At 42.8% G+C, this 15,555-nt stretch overlaps 1 protein-coding gene across 1 annotated transcript in view; it reads left to right on the forward strand.

Annotated features, from left to right (window-relative positions):
* Positions 1-9,455: 9,455 nt before the first annotated feature.
* Positions 9,456-15,555, forward strand: part of SNX9 (sorting nexin 9) — a 79,538-nt gene continuing 73,438 nt past the window's right edge. The window contains exon 1 of the mRNA XM_016162796.2: positions 9,456-9,679. Within this exon, the coding sequence (XP_016018282.1) occupies positions 9,668-9,679 (12 nt within the window). The 5' untranslated portion in view covers positions 9,456-9,667. The remainder of the gene's footprint in view (positions 9,680-15,555) is intronic.

The following is a 15,555-nucleotide window of genomic DNA, read 5'->3' on the forward strand; positions in this document are numbered from 1 at the left end:
TATAATGCTAAGTGAAATGGGCCAAACACGAAAGGACAAATATTGCCTGATTCCTCTTATATAAAATATCTAGAATAGGCACATTTATAGAGATAGAACGAATATATAAGAGATTAGCAGTGACTGTGAGGAGAGGAAAGTATGGAATGACTGCTCGATGGGTACAAGGGTCTCTTGGAGGCGAGGAAAGGGTTTTGTAAATGGTGGTTCTGGTTGTACAACATCGTGAGTGTAAAAAATGCCACTGAACTGCACACTTAAAAACAGCTAAAATAGTTAGCATTATGTTATACATGTTTTTTACAATGTTGTTTTTTTAAAGACTTATGGAAATAGTTCATACAGAAGCAAGAGAGATTAAGAAATCTGGAAGGACACATGCCAAGTGTTAATAGTAGTTTGGTTTTTTTTCCCTCATTTACTCATGCCAATGTTTTACAATGTATAGGCATTACTTTTTTAACTTAAAAAATGCAAGGATAATTTTTTTAAGGACGTGAGAAAGAGTTATCTGAGAGGGCGGTGGAGGATGTTGAAAAGAGAGTCAGGGGATGCAGCCGAAGAAGCCGCGGTTGGTCCGCCTTTGGCGCGCACAGAGGGAGTGAGCAGGAGACGGCCTGTGCGGCGGGCGCCCCCTGTTTCGGGATGAACCGTTCCTCCCCCCCGCCCTGCCCCCCGCAGAAGTCACATATTGAAGTCCCAGCCCCTGAATAATTCGGAATGTGATCTTATTTGGAAATAGGGTCTTTGTAGACCCTATCTATCTGTCTATCTCTGTATCTCTGTAAGATGAAGTCATAATGGAGGAGAATGGGCCCCTAATCTGTTATGACCAGTGCCCTTATGACAAGGGGACGTCAGGAAGCAGACAGGGAGAAAATGTCATGTGAACATTAAGACAGAGACCAGGGTGATGCATCTATAAGCCAAAGCGCACCAAGGATGATCAGCAAACCGCCAGAAGCAAGGTATAATGGTCAGTTTTATATACCGACTTGGCTGTGCCACCATGCCTAGATATTTGGTCAAAGATTATTCCGGGTGTTTCTTTGAAGATGTCGATTGAGTGAGGTTAACATTTAAATCAGCAGACTTTGAATAAAGCAGATTGCCTTCTGTAAGTCAAGTGGGCCCCATCAATCAGTTAAAGGCTTTAGAACAAAAATGACCTTCTCCAACTAGGACTTCTGCATGTAGACTGCCTTTGGACTCAAAATTCTACTCTTCCATGGGTCTCCACCTACTGGCCTATCCCATCAAATTGGAGACTTGCCAAGCCTCCACAATTGCATGGGCAAATTACTTAAAATCTCTCTCTCTCTCTCTCTCTTTCAGATGATGATAGATAGATAGATAGAGAGAGAGAGAGAGACAGACAGACAGACAGACAGGCATCTTCTCAGTTCTGTTTCTCTGGAGATCCCTAACCAATATACTAGAGGAGAGACCTCGAACAGCTTCTCCCTCATAGCCCTTAGAAAGAACCAACAAACCCTGATCCCAGACGTCCAGCTTCTCGAACCGTGCGACAATAAATGTCTGTTGTGTAAGCAGCCCAATTTATGATATTTTGTTACATGGCCCAAGCTGACTAATACACCATCCGAATGCAGCGGGAACCTCTCCCTCTCATGAGAGAGGGTACGGGTCTTGTGTGGTATCTACTCTGCATTCCTCATACTCTGTTTTCTGTAGCATGTAAGAAATTAGTCTCTATTTGGAAATCTTCATAATGCTACCAAGAAATACAAGAACATGTGAAGGTAGAGAGACTTATATCCGTCCCCGTAGAAATGGTTTTTGAAAGTCAACAGTATCCTTTAGAGAAATGACAAAGACAGAAACTGCAGCCACGCTGATGGCCTCAGCCCATCGCAGGTCCTGACGGGCAGATGACAGCTGCAAGGGAGTTGGGTGTCTGTTTCTCTTTTACTCATCTCGGATGCTGATTTTTTCCCCTTCCTAGGTTTACTTAACATTGCAGTGGATATTTAGGCAAAACAAAACAAAAAACAAACAAACAACAACAAAAAACACCTTCTTTATGTTGACAATTTTCATTTCTCAAATGTTAAGGAGCTGGTAATAACTAAAAAAACTAAAATAATGCTGAACGTTTTTAATCATTGTGTCATTAAATTACAATTTTAGGTTTAGTATCTTAAATACAACTATTTTATGCTCAAATTAAAAGTTTCTTCTGTTGCTAGTCTAAGTGACTAGACCTGCAAAAGACCCTTACAAATATAAAATCCTTTATTTAAATCGAAAATTTATAATTAAAAAATGGGTTTCCCCATAGCACTAAAATACTCAAAATTCCACAAATATCTATTTCCTCACCACATGACATAGGGGACAACTGGGACTCTCCTCTCTCGGTTCCGGGCTCACTAGGAAGTCCCACCTCAGCATGTGCCGCTGAGAGCTCGGTCTTCGGTCCTGGCTTCCACAGGTGCCCCTACACTTCGCCCTTGGATACCGCGCATCTTTTCACTGCTCTATTATCTCTGGGTCTTCAGCACTAACCTCCCTCTAGAGCCCTGATCTCCTTTCCAAGTATCTCCTGAGTATTTCCATCCCAGATATCCACTGAGGGTTCAGCCAAGGCTCAGCCCGCCAACCCCAGGGGGAAGCTGGAGCCTAGAATTTATTTGACTGAGGCCAAACATCGGGCTCGGCTCTTGGCCTGGGGGAGGAAGCCCGCTTACAAGCCACAGACGACAATAGTCCAGGCAAGCATCTGGCACAGGGTAGGAGGGGCCTGAAGAAAAGGCCTGCCAGGGAGGTCCCTCTACATTGTCATAGTCATAACAATGACTACATTGATAGTCATAAAAATGTTACACCCCTCCCTCGTCCTCTTTGCTGCTTTTCCTTCTGAGATTCTTTCTTAAGGGGTGTTGGGCCTTGGTCACTACAACTTCTCTTTTCAAAGATCATGTTAGTCGCAGAGGCGCAAGAGCCCAGCTGCGAAGGAAGGAAGTCAGCCACTGGGCTCCTCCCTGGCACCTCATTGCTATTAACAGCTGCACCTTTCTCCAGAAGAGCTAATAGGAAGCGTGACAATAGTACTGGTACTCAGTGCGTGCTGAGGAAATGCTGGCAATTAAACCGTTATCTGGAGTTAGAACCACATACATACGATTTCTTTCCACATATACATGTAATTGGTCAGTGAGTCCTGCATGCTCTTCATTCAAAACGCTTCTTACACTTACGCACGAAAATACCTACCGATGAGATGATGCGATGTCTAGGATCGTACTCTATACGACATGGGCAGGAGATGTGGGTGTGGGTGGGGATGAGAGGTCTGACCAACGGTTGATGGTTTCTGGGGCTGGACAAGGGGTACATGGGAGTTCATTTTACCGGTCTTCTACTTCCGAATTTTGAAATTCTCCGCAATAGAAATTTAATGACAAAATTATCTCTCACAGTGATTCTTTCCTTTCTATCCACTGTACAGACATTTACACACGCAGGAAGATACTTAATGAGCAGCAACACTGAGGAGCATGCTCCCTGGGGAAGACTGGCCCGTCACACAAGAGGACCACGGTGGCACGTTCCCTCAGTGCGTCTGCATGTGTCCTTTGTGGCCACCCACCTGGCAGGCTCAGAAACTGATTTGTCACCACCTTCACTGTACCTCTGCAGCAGAGGGACAGACTCACGCGAGCCAGGCTCAGGAGAGCAATAGCTCTTTCGGATGCCAATCTACTCTCCTGTAATAGAACCTGAAACTGCTGAAGGCTTGGGACACTGGAGTCCTTTCGCTGGTGGCTTCTCTCCCTTTAGGCGAGTTGATGGAGTGCACTGAGCTTGGAATCCGAGCCCTGGGAGTTCACCGTGCTCAGCAGTGAACTTGGTCTAGCGGCTGTCAGGCAAACACAGCTTGCCCTGTTTCATTGCTGTGTCCTTGCTAAAACCATTCCTTCTACGTTGAAAAATTGAAATTTTAACTCCGTTTCAAATTCCATCTTTTTTTTTTTTTTTAAGTTTCCTGATTATGCCAATCATATGTGACATTTAACTCGGGATAATACATCATAATCACAGGACAGGGGGCATGAATGTACAACCTAGACACTTACATGGGACCCCATGCTCAAGGGGCCACACACGTGGTCTAGTGCTCGACTATGTCACTCTTGAAATTCTTTTTTTTTTACCAATGAAAGAATGCCCATGACATTTGTTAATAGTTCTATAGACTGCAACAACATCACACAGCCATTCACAAGAAATCAATATTTTGTGCATTTACCTTTCCCATAATTTCCTGTAAATTTAAGATTATCTTAACCACCTTAATCTTTCCCCATGCTTGACCCATTAGTTAATCTTCCTTGAATCACTCCCTTTACTTGACTTACTTGAAATTGATAATTTTATTATTCCATTGGCCCCTCTATAAATTTGTTATTATAATCATACATAAATCTTTGTGGAGTTACACTAATGATTAAATCATGAATGCTTTATTTAATATGTCTAATAAAATAATTACTTTTCCCACATCCCCCAATGCTAACATCTTAGAATATTTTTAATTCTGGTCTTACCCTTCCCAACTTATATTACTCTTGTCATACATTTTAATTCTACATGTATTTTAATCTCCATGAGACATTTCTAGTATTGCTTTATCGAACAATATTCACTTATATTTATCTATCTATCTATATATATTTTTCTTGCTCTTCATTCCTTCTTCTCAGTTTTAAACCAGAGATTACTTTCCATTAGATTTCATAACTCACTCTGGTATTTTTTCTAATTCAGGCTGCTAACAATAAAATGTCCTAGCTTAACCATTTCTTGAGAAATCTTTATTTGGGGGCAGTATTGCTACTGGGTATAAAATTTTATTTTCCAGGTGAGTTCTTCTTCCAGAAGTTTTATAGTTTCTGGTCTTAACATTTAAGTCTTTATCCCATTTTGAATTAATTTTTATAGCATAAAATAAGGGTCTAATTTCATTGTTTTGAAATTCTTAATCAGTTTTGAACATTTTCATTTTGTTCTGAGATCTGCAAATTATGTAGTTGGATCGTGCCCACTGATAGAAGGTCTTGGATCCCTGTTTTAAGTGGTGGAATCAGAGCATAGGTATCTGACCTCCAACCATGTTGCAAAATTATTCACATCCCCTTCTTTCCAATTCTACCTACTGAATATTTATCAGACCAGTTTTATGCAAGAGACCAATAGTTCCTTAATCCTTCCCTCCCTCCCCAAACAATACATTTTCAAAAGGACATACTAAATTGATCTCTAATTGTCACATTCTAGTGGGAGACATTTGTTTGTGAGGTGCCTCAGCCCTGGAGCAAGTGTGCTGGGGTTTGAGGTCTGGGCAATGTGCTTTGACTGACTCCCCTGAACTGTTCTGCTTCTTCGCAGCTTTTCGCTTCTTTACATCCGAAACCACAGATGTTTCTCGCAGTGGTTCTCATGGCAATAGCATGAGAGTTTTGTAGCCAGGAAGATCAGAGAACATTTGTTTAATAAGAGTGAATAGCCAGCCAGGACTGCCTTAGAGCCTCTGCTATGGTCACAGGATAGATGTCTTATTTTCCTTATGCTATATCACATTCTAGGGGAGCACAAAATGCATTTTTCATGCCTTCATGCTTATATACCATAGCTCTTTGCACATTATAGCCTCTCAATGAACGTTTTATGAATGAAATAAAGAGTAGCCAATAGATAAAACTAGCCCTAATAAGAGCCACTGCTTCTTGAACAGCTAGCATGTGTCAAGCACTGGACCAGAGATCTTGTGTACATCACTCCAACCAATGACCTGAAAATCGCCCCATGAAAACCACACCTTTACTTTACAAATATTGACATGGACAGGTAACTGGTAGGTAGTGACCATTTGAAAGAATCATATGTGTTTCTGAATAGTTATTTAATACTTAAAAAATTAAGCTTGGAATTTCTCTGTTTCTACAAAGTGTAACATTAAACTTCTTATATATTTTGAAACCCACGCAGGGCTTGTGTTTATAAGAATAGTGAATTTCTATGCCTTTGTTTATTTAAAAGAATATTTTGCATTTTGACCTTTCCTGACTGAATCAAAGGTTTAATGATCTTTAGCAGAAAAATTGCTGAAATGCTTGTGAAAATTCTAAGAAACTAGAGTAGAGATGCTAGACACATCAGAAAAGAGATTAAATATCTCAAGCAACTGAAACAAAATACAATGAGGTGAGGAAAGAGAAGAGCGAAGAATGAGAAGAATGACTTAAAAGGAAAAGAAGAAAGACGTGCACAGGAGTGAGCATGCACAGGTACTGGATGTGAATTTTTTCAAAGTTATAATCTTTGTGGGACAGCATATCAGGAAATTTGCTACAGATCCAAGAACAGCATTAAGAAACTGGCACCCAACTGAAGCCTACCAGGTAGATAGTTATTGATAACAGTTAAGATCTGTTAGGACGGCATGCCACTCCAGCTAAAGATGTTCTTGCTAAGTCCTCCAGACAAGCCTTAGGGCAAGATCAGCATAAATGAGAAAACTGAGAATCCAGATTAAATAACCTGCACAAATTCACACCGGGGTTAGCAGCAGAAACGAGTTTCAAGCTGAGGACTGTCCCGCCTGCTCACCGTTCGGCCTTCAGTGGTGGGTGGCCTCTCTGAGCAAAGGCCTGTGGGAGAACAGGACTGCAAAGGGACAGAGGCTATAATTCGCAGTGCCCAGCAATAAATCATGGTGGCAGCAGCAAACATCCTGCACTTGTGGTTAGGAAGTGTTGTCATTAGAATTGCCTTCCACGAAGGAGTAGTGTATGTTTGTGTGTGCTATCATGTTAGATAGGGCTTTTAGCTTTAAAAGTAACTCTCCCTAACCCATGACTTGAGCAATGACACACGAGCTAGCAAAATGTCCTCTGCTACCCAACTCGTCCTACTCTCCGTATCATTCACTCTTTATTTACTTCTTTGCATCCAATCACTGTCTATAAATATGTTTCTGAGAACTCACATCAGAGTCTGTCCATAATGGGTCAGAGAATCAAAGCAATGCCCTAGGGTAAAGCTTAAAAAGACATGGGGGATGCTAAAGGCTGAGAGCCAGCTAGTTAGCTAGTCTTCGCATTCCTGCTCGGATCTCAGCATCCTACCCTAGCCTTCCTTCTGGGGATCAGGACTACCCGAACCAAGCAAAGGGCCAGCATAGATCCAAGAGCGAACTGTCCTTATTGTAGCCTACCCCCGCCTGCCAGTGTCACCCCTGACATCTATGCAGCCTCACCAACCTCCAGCCTCTTCCTGCCATTACTACGTCCCTTCCTGCCTGCTCAGATCCTGGCAATCAGATTCCAGCTAAATCTCTAGTTTTAGACACCATTTCTCATTATTATACATGGATCGTGTCTCCCAGACAAAGGAGAGAAGTGACTTAGTTAAAATGGAACCCAAACTAAAGCCAACAGATTAGCCAACCAACCAAAACAAACAAAAAAATATTATCTACTTTTATACATATCATAGGCTAGTTAAATATTGAAGGACAGCCTTCTATAAAATAACCTTCCCCATTTCTCTAAAACCCTTGCCCCGCTTGATTTTTCATCAGAACACTTAGCTAAAGCCCCCGACATGTCATATGGGTAATTGTTTATTTCCTCCTCCCACCCGCTATAGGTTTTAAGTTCTGAAGGCACAGGGACTTTTTTCTCCAACACCTCCAATGGTGCTCGGTGTGATGTAAGGACTCAACACACTTACTGTGATTGGAAAGGCACCTGTCACACCTCTTTCTGCTCTTTATTTTTAAGGCCACCCCTGAGGTTCACTTTAACCTCATTTAACTCATAAAGTGAGAAAAAAATAAACCTTTGAGCCAGAGCCAGGCTGCCTCTGGGGACCTGTCCTATTCCCCACTGTCCCCATTCTCCAATATGTATAGTGGAATTTTTTAGGCACATACAAGGTATTTTCATATTTTTTACACAAATGGATTGTACTCTACGTTTTTACTTTTATTAATCTCTTGAAATATAACCATTTTCTTATAGGCTTCCTATAATTTTATATGTATGGATATACCATATTGAAACAGATTGCTTTCTGTTTGGGGTTAGTACAGAACAATGCTTTACTGAACAATTTTGCTCACTTGCACAAATCTGGCAGCAGGATACAGTCTCAGACGTAGAGCTGCTAGGTCTAAGGTTATGGGCACTTTCAATTTTGGTTAATATTATGAAATCAGCAGTTATTTAAGTGAGCCTTGATTTCTTCATGTCTGTAAACAGTGGACAATGACTTTCTCAAAGACTTATTAGGACTAAATGCGATTAAGGCACGTAAAAGCCTAAACTATAGTGAGTAGGCGTTCAATGAATGTTAATCTCTAGCTTCCCTTTTAGACAACTATTTATGAATATTATGACTATAGCTTTAACAGTGAACTCAGCAAACACAAAAATTTACAGAAAATTTTGTAACACCATTTCCATTTTAAACTCCATTGTTGAATGTTACTCGTGAAATCTCTGGAGGTCAAATAGAGTATTTTTGAGAGGACATAACCCTGACATTAACTCTAAATACTGCAAAATTGACTTGATAGTTTCCTACACACACACACACACACACACACACACACACACACACACACACAATCTCCCTGATAATAAAAACAAAATGTACTTGACTGATATATCAATTAAGATATATCTTCCAGCCATGTGTTTTGTACTTGATTTTTGCTCAATGTAAGTCACTCACTTATTAATAAAACCCGTAAGTACAACTCTGAAGAAAAACATTTTGACAAAGAGTATGGAAAATTTTAGACCTCATTTGCACTTCAGGAAACATGTCGTGTCTTCTCCCAATCTCTGGGGACCTGAGGCATGTTTAAAATGGTCAAAAGTCCAGAAGGAGGTTCGTGGAACGTCTCAGCACCGGGTCCCCAGGCCCGGGGCCCAGCTGCGGGGACCCCGGCTGAGGCGGAACCTCCGCGAGGCGCCGGGCGGTCCGGGGAGCCATTGCTCCGCTCGTCCCGGCTGTTTACTTCGCACTCGTTTGGCGCAGCCCAGCGCACCGCCGGCCCGGGGCAAAGATCCCCGTCGGTCGCCCGGCCACCCGTGTCCGGCCGGGGGACGCAGAGTCAGCCTCGCGCCGCCGAACTTCGGCCGCCGTGCGCGGCGCGGTCGCGAGCGGCCGGTCGGGCCTCGGGTCCCCACGTCCCCGCACGGCGCCCTCGCCGCCCCCAACGTTCCCGCGGCGGCCGGGGGGCCGTGACCCGGGCGCCGACCCCGACTGCGGCCCCGCGCTCGGGAACAAAGGGCGCCGGGCGGCGCGGCCCGGGGCGGGGGCGGGGGCGGAAAGTGGGCGCGGAGGCCGGGCCGGCCGAGGGCACCGGGCGCGCTTCCGCCGGCCGCGCCGCGCGCGCCGCGGTAAATGGGAGGCTCGGGGGCGGGGGCCGCGCAGCCGGGGAGTTTCAGGAACTGCAGGAGCGGGCGGCGGCTGGAGTCGCCGAGCGCCCAGACTCGGGGCCGAGGCGCAGCTGCCGCCGCCGCCGCGCCGGGGCCCAGCCGTAGCCGCGCTCCCCGTCGCCGACCCGCCGCCGGCCCACAGCGCGGCGCGCGACAGGAGCCGGCCGTCCGCGGCCGCCGATCCGACCGCCATGGCCACGAAGGTGAGGGGCGCGCGGCGCAGGCCCCGGCGGCCCCGCGGCGGCGCTGGGGGCGTCCGGGCCGGGGGCGCGGGCGGCGGTGCCGCCGACGAGGCCGACGAGGGGCGGCCCGCGGCGCCGGGGCTTTCGGGGGCCCGGCTGGAGGCGCGGGAGGGTCGCGGGGCGGGACCCCGGACGGGAGCGGCGCCTCCTGCAAAGTTTGCGCCGGAGCGTGGGCTGCGGCCCGGCCGGGGGGACGGAAAGTTCCCGCGGCCCCCGGCTCGCTCGGAGGGGCCGCCCCGGCCCTCGGGGGCCCCTGGTGGTGTCCGGAGTGGTGTCCACTCCCCGTCGCACACGTCCGGCCGCCGCGGAGAGAGCGTCCCCTCCCCCCGCCCGGGGGTGGGCCCCCGGCTCGCCGGCCGCTTTTGGGGGGCCCGACCCCCGGCGAGAAGACCCGGCGTTTTACATTCAGGCCCGCGAGCGAGAGAGCCCCTGGGGAGGGAAAACAAAAATTGAACGCCCCGCGCTTCCCCTTCCTTCATTTTTCTTGTTTTTCTCTTTTTCTTTTGTTTTGCTACCTTTTCAGTTTGAATGGTATTTCCAGCGTGATTAAAATACAAAGAGGGAAATGACTGTACTTTCAATAACTCATTCGCCTGAAAAAGGCCTAGGCCCCAATTACGTGGTGGAACTTTGATTTCGTGTTTGGTAATTGGCCAGCAGTGGTGCTGGGCTTATTTTAGGGTATTGTGCGAGGAATTACCGGTCACTCTGCCACCAGCGTCTGTAGAAGCCACCCTTCCCCGATCCCTTTCCTGAGGCGTCTTTAGTTCTCGATGTGAATTAGGAAAGCCTCGATCACTGAATAAAGACTTGAGGTGGGAGACCCCTCTAGGCGCTAGTCTTGTGGTTGGAGGAATGGAGTGACTTAGGCAAATAGTTTTTTATACTGTCACCTTTGTTAAGATCAGTGCTCTCTTCCATATTTTGTTTGAAATCTCGAAGCTTCTATTGGGTTGGTGAAAACCTTACATTTTTGTAGTCGTTGGGGTTTTGTTTTTGGTAGAGAAGTAACTTAGAAAATGGTAAGCAGTGTAAAAGTTCCTTTGAAAGATCAGATTGTTTGATGTCATTCCAGTCTGTTAAATTCTGTGCCCAGAATCTGTTTAGGTGCAGTGTTTATATATATATATTTTAAATAGGAATTCTCCAGAGAACCTATCTCTGGCTGTTACTGAAATAATTACCTTCTCGTTAATATATTATTCGCTATGTTCTTCCTTGGTTTCATCAGGTGTGATATAGCTTGGTACCTTTTTAACATATATAATTTTGTGTCGATCTTTTTAAAAACAAAACTGAGCTCAAGCCAAGGATGTCTAAGGAAATTTGATTTTAAGGTTTGTTGACAAACATTCCAGGAATTTCCAGTCACACGGTCTTATTTCACACTCACTCACCTTGCAACCTTAAAAGCTGTTTGTGGTAGCTACCTATTCAGAGGTGGTCAGTGCTGTGGTATTTCACACTCTGACCTACTAATGCATGTTGCCAGTATTGTCCTTTTAAGTGGTGGGACCAGGCTTAGTAGTTGGCATGGGTGTGCATAATGAAAAATCTATTTGATAGTTACACCTAACTTAGTTTTTCCACAAAATCGAAAAAGATGGTAGTTCTTGTACTAAACTTGAATTGCATATATCATTGCTAAACACAAGCCTTGAAGCATGTGTCAGCAATTCTGACTTGATTGTCTACACTATTCTGAAGGCAGATTCCAATAACACTGGCTCTTAGTTTCTTTGACCTTTCTAATCATTATTCCACATGGGACTCATTTCCATGTTAACATAGTGACAAAGTATTTCCATTTTTTAAACAAGGAGAAGCAAAGACGCACTTATTAAAAGAGGACCCTTCCTCAGTTTTCTGGTTTTCCTGTTTCCCGATGATTCTCCTATCAAACCGGAGTCTCATTTAAATTGTTCCTGAGAATAAAGTCCATGCTGTTTCCCCACATCAACATCTGCGTGTTGTGGGCTTTTTCTTTTCTTTAATTGGGTAGATGGGGAGCATGTACTTTTTAGTAACAATATCTGACTTTTTATAAAATTTAAGACTTGTGGCACTCAGGCTCTTGCTGCAAGCATTAAGTGAAGACAAATAAACGCAGTATCTTAATATTTTAGACATTGTTGGGTTTCCTGTTGAATTTACCAGGGAATAGCTTTGGTTCTTTTAGATCTGATTTTCTTATGTATTCTTATATGTTTTCTTGAAGATGCAGTTATTTTTGAACTTCATGACCTTTTAAAAACTCCTCTGGTGTACTCCAATAGAAATTATCTTTTAGAATAAAAACGTAAATCGGGCACCTCTCCACTGCCAAGGAAAGTTAATCATTAACTGCATCTTTTAAAGGGCTTATCTGTTCTTCCATTCTAATCATTACTCAGTAGAGTGCTGAACTTAGTTGTGAATATATGCATATGTCACTCAAGCCAGGCAGGGCTCATTTAACAAATAAGGAGAAAGGCTAATATGAGTGTGTAGTCTTGACTGCTGTTAGAAGCCTCAAAAGGTTATATTTTGACACAGTCATATGATGAACTTACTAGTAAATCAAATTTTATTTATTAAATCTTGGGAAACAAATTTTTTTCCCCCCACATATAACAAAAGGAAAATAAAATCGTTAATGGAAGTTAATCCGTAGCTGTATAACTTAGCTGTGATTCCCATGTCAGAGTTAACCTTTGGTAACTAATTTGGATCCTTTTGTGCTTACGTAGTCACTGTTAGAGTCATCATTATTGCAAGTATCTAGGAGTCCCTGATGCTTTTTTTTTTTTTTAACCTTTCCAGTTTCAATGGCTAAAGTTACACATTTGTGTTATACTGCTTGTCTGGTGAAATTAAGTTGAGTGTGGAATGTAGAAATACTGATAGGAAATGAGTGAATTTCTCAGGACTGTTGCATGATAAATATTCATAAGAACAGTTCAGAAAACATACTTTGTAATCTCTCCTGAGCAAAAACCTATATATCTGAAAAAAAGAATAGAAATATCTTTCTAAAGAGCCTTAAGGATTAAAGTTGGTCTCAGTTGTCTTTTTTTAAAAAAAAGTATGGAAAATGCTAACCATTCAATTTTGTGTAACACTAACATTTTTTAAACTCTTACTAAATAGAATATCTAGACATCTTTTGTATAGTCAAAGAAAGATTCTATGACAGCACAAAGGTAAACCAATTTCTTATTAAAGAAGGGATAGATTAGAAAGCATTAAAATTTTGCAGTTTTCTGCAGAATTTTATATTGACTATCTGAAAATTATAGTTTTACTTTGATTGCCCACCTGACACTTTATGATTTTGCATGTGCTGTTCCTTTCTTTTCTAGAATGCTGTTCTTTGGCCTCTTCCTCCAGGTGGCTTCTTTTTACACATTATGTCTCAGCTCAAAGTACCACTTCATCTGGAAAACCTTCCTGATCTCCCCGATCTTTGTTACTGGGTCACAAATGTCCCAACTATCATTTCAGGTGTATTTCTGTGACCTGTGACTGTCTCCTTTAGGAAGCTGTCAGCTCCAGGAGGCTGGGACTGTGTATGTGTGTTTGATCACCTTTGCATCCTCTGTGACCAGCACAGAAGTGAAGCTCTTGATAAGCTATTATTATATGAATGAATGTTGAATTTTCTTGCTTCAATTCTTCCCTCTCCAGTTTGAAAAAGCAAAAAGATGTTCCAGTGAAATAAGTGACTTTTAAGGAAAACTCTTTATCTGCACCTGTAAGCTTTCATTCGTTTAATTGTGCGTTTTGGTAAACTTTGTAAGTATACGTGCACAGTGGAAAATACACATCTACAGCCTAGGTATTAGCAATGTCTTTTAAATAGAGTAATTCAGTTTTACTAATGATTACATGAGAAACTGGTTCTTATGTTTTAGGGTTAACTGGAATGAGCTTCGTACTTCTGAGACTTTGTAAAGATTTATCTTAATCCATGAGTTGTTAGAGGTGTGTTTAATTTTTTAAAGTATAGGGTTGTCTTGTTTATCTTTTTTTAATGATTTCTAACTTAATTTCATTGTGATCAGAGAATGTGATTGCTACTAACACTATACCTGAAAATTTGTTCAGGCTAATTTTGTACCTAGCATGTAGTCAGAAACGTTCCACCCGTGCATAAAATATATATATGTATATATATATATATATATATATACACACACACATTCACATATACACACACACACATACACAGACACACATACACACATACATACATACATACACACACATGCACATTGCCTAATTGATACGTGTGTGTGTTCCATATGTGTCCATTAGATTAAACTTATTGTCTTGTTCACATCTGTATCTTTACTAACTCTACTTGATCTGGGATCTAACTGACCCTTTGTCTACTTGAGAGACATGTTAAAAGGTGGATAGTTTTGTGTTTAGAATTGGTATTATCTTCCAGGTGACTTGAACTTTTTATCGTTATGAAGTGACACTCTTCATGGTGCATTTTTTTCTTAAAGGACATTTCATTTAATGTGGGTTTACTAGTTTTCTTTTGGTAAATATTTGTCTAGCATATAAAAGCCTGCAGCTGAATTTTACCTTTTTATCTAGTCTGGCTATCTTTGTGGTTAGAGAATTTTCTCTGTTTTTATTTGTGTTCACCAATGTGTTTGAATTTCTGGCTACCATCTTATAGATTAATTTAGGCTCTCCTTTCTATTTATTTTACAGCCCCCCCCCCCGCCCCCCAACTCTTTGGAAGGTTTGTCCTATATGTTGGCTTTTTCCCAGTGGTTATCATAAGCATGTATGTTACCATTTCTAAGTTAAAGTCTGAAATTACTCAATATTATTACCCTCCTCCTGAGGGTAAAAAAGACCTTTGGATGTTTAACTCCAATCGTCTCCCACAGGATAGTCAGTTTTTGCCCAGTATTTGAATTCTGTCTTTTCCACCACAAATGAGACGTTTTTATTTTTTGTGCAGTAATGTTTATTTAGATTTCATCACATTTTAGTGCACCTTCGCTTACTATTCCTTCTTACATTCCAGTCTTTTGTGGGATGATTTTCGTTCTGCTTAAAATGAATTCTTTGGAATTTTCGGTAGGGCAGGTTTGTTGTTGGTAAATCCCTTATGTGCACAGATGTATTTTGCCCTTTCTTGAACCATAGTTTCCTAGGTACAGAGTTCTAGGTTGACGGTATTTTCTCTTGGCATATTTGAAGGTGTTTTTCCTGTTTTCTACTGGCTTTCGGAGTTACTGCTGAGAAATTCGCCATCCGACATTGTTTTCTAGATGGTCTGACTCTTCCCTCTCTCTGTTTTTAAGACCTCTGTCATTAGTATTTGGCAGTCTCACGGTAGTGTGTCCGCGGGTGGATTTTACGCACGCAGCTTGGGGTTTCATGGGTGGCGGGGTCTTTCGGAAAGTAGCTCCAGCACAGTGCAGCCCAGTAGCCCTTTCTGTGCCGTTGCAGTCCCGCTGGTGCCGCCTGCCACACGTGGCTCGTGAGAATTTGAAATGTGGTGAGTGTGACCGAGGGAGCTGTTCAATTTTAATTTAAGTAGCCACATGTGGTTAATGGCTGCTGTATTAGGGAGTACAGTTGTAGAAAATTCCCAGCGATTATTATTTCAGGAGTATTGCCTCTTCCCCATTCTCTCTTTCTGGAACTCTAATTAGCTTGGAAAGATCCAGCAGACGTCTCCTTCCTGGCTCAACCTGTCGTGTGCTCTTTGTGCTGCATTCTGGGTTATTTCTCTGGCTCTTTCAGTTCTCTGGTTTTTTTAGTAAGGCTTAATCTGCTCTTTTATCCATACCTTTACTTTTTAGTTATATTCTATTTTTAGAAATTGT

The sequence above is a fragment of the Rousettus aegyptiacus genome, unplaced genomic scaffold (genome assembly GCF_014176215.1).
Source record: "Rousettus aegyptiacus isolate mRouAeg1 unplaced genomic scaffold, mRouAeg1.p scaffold_m13_p_1, whole genome shotgun sequence".
Taxonomy (NCBI): Eukaryota; Metazoa; Chordata; class Mammalia; order Chiroptera; family Pteropodidae; genus Rousettus; species Rousettus aegyptiacus.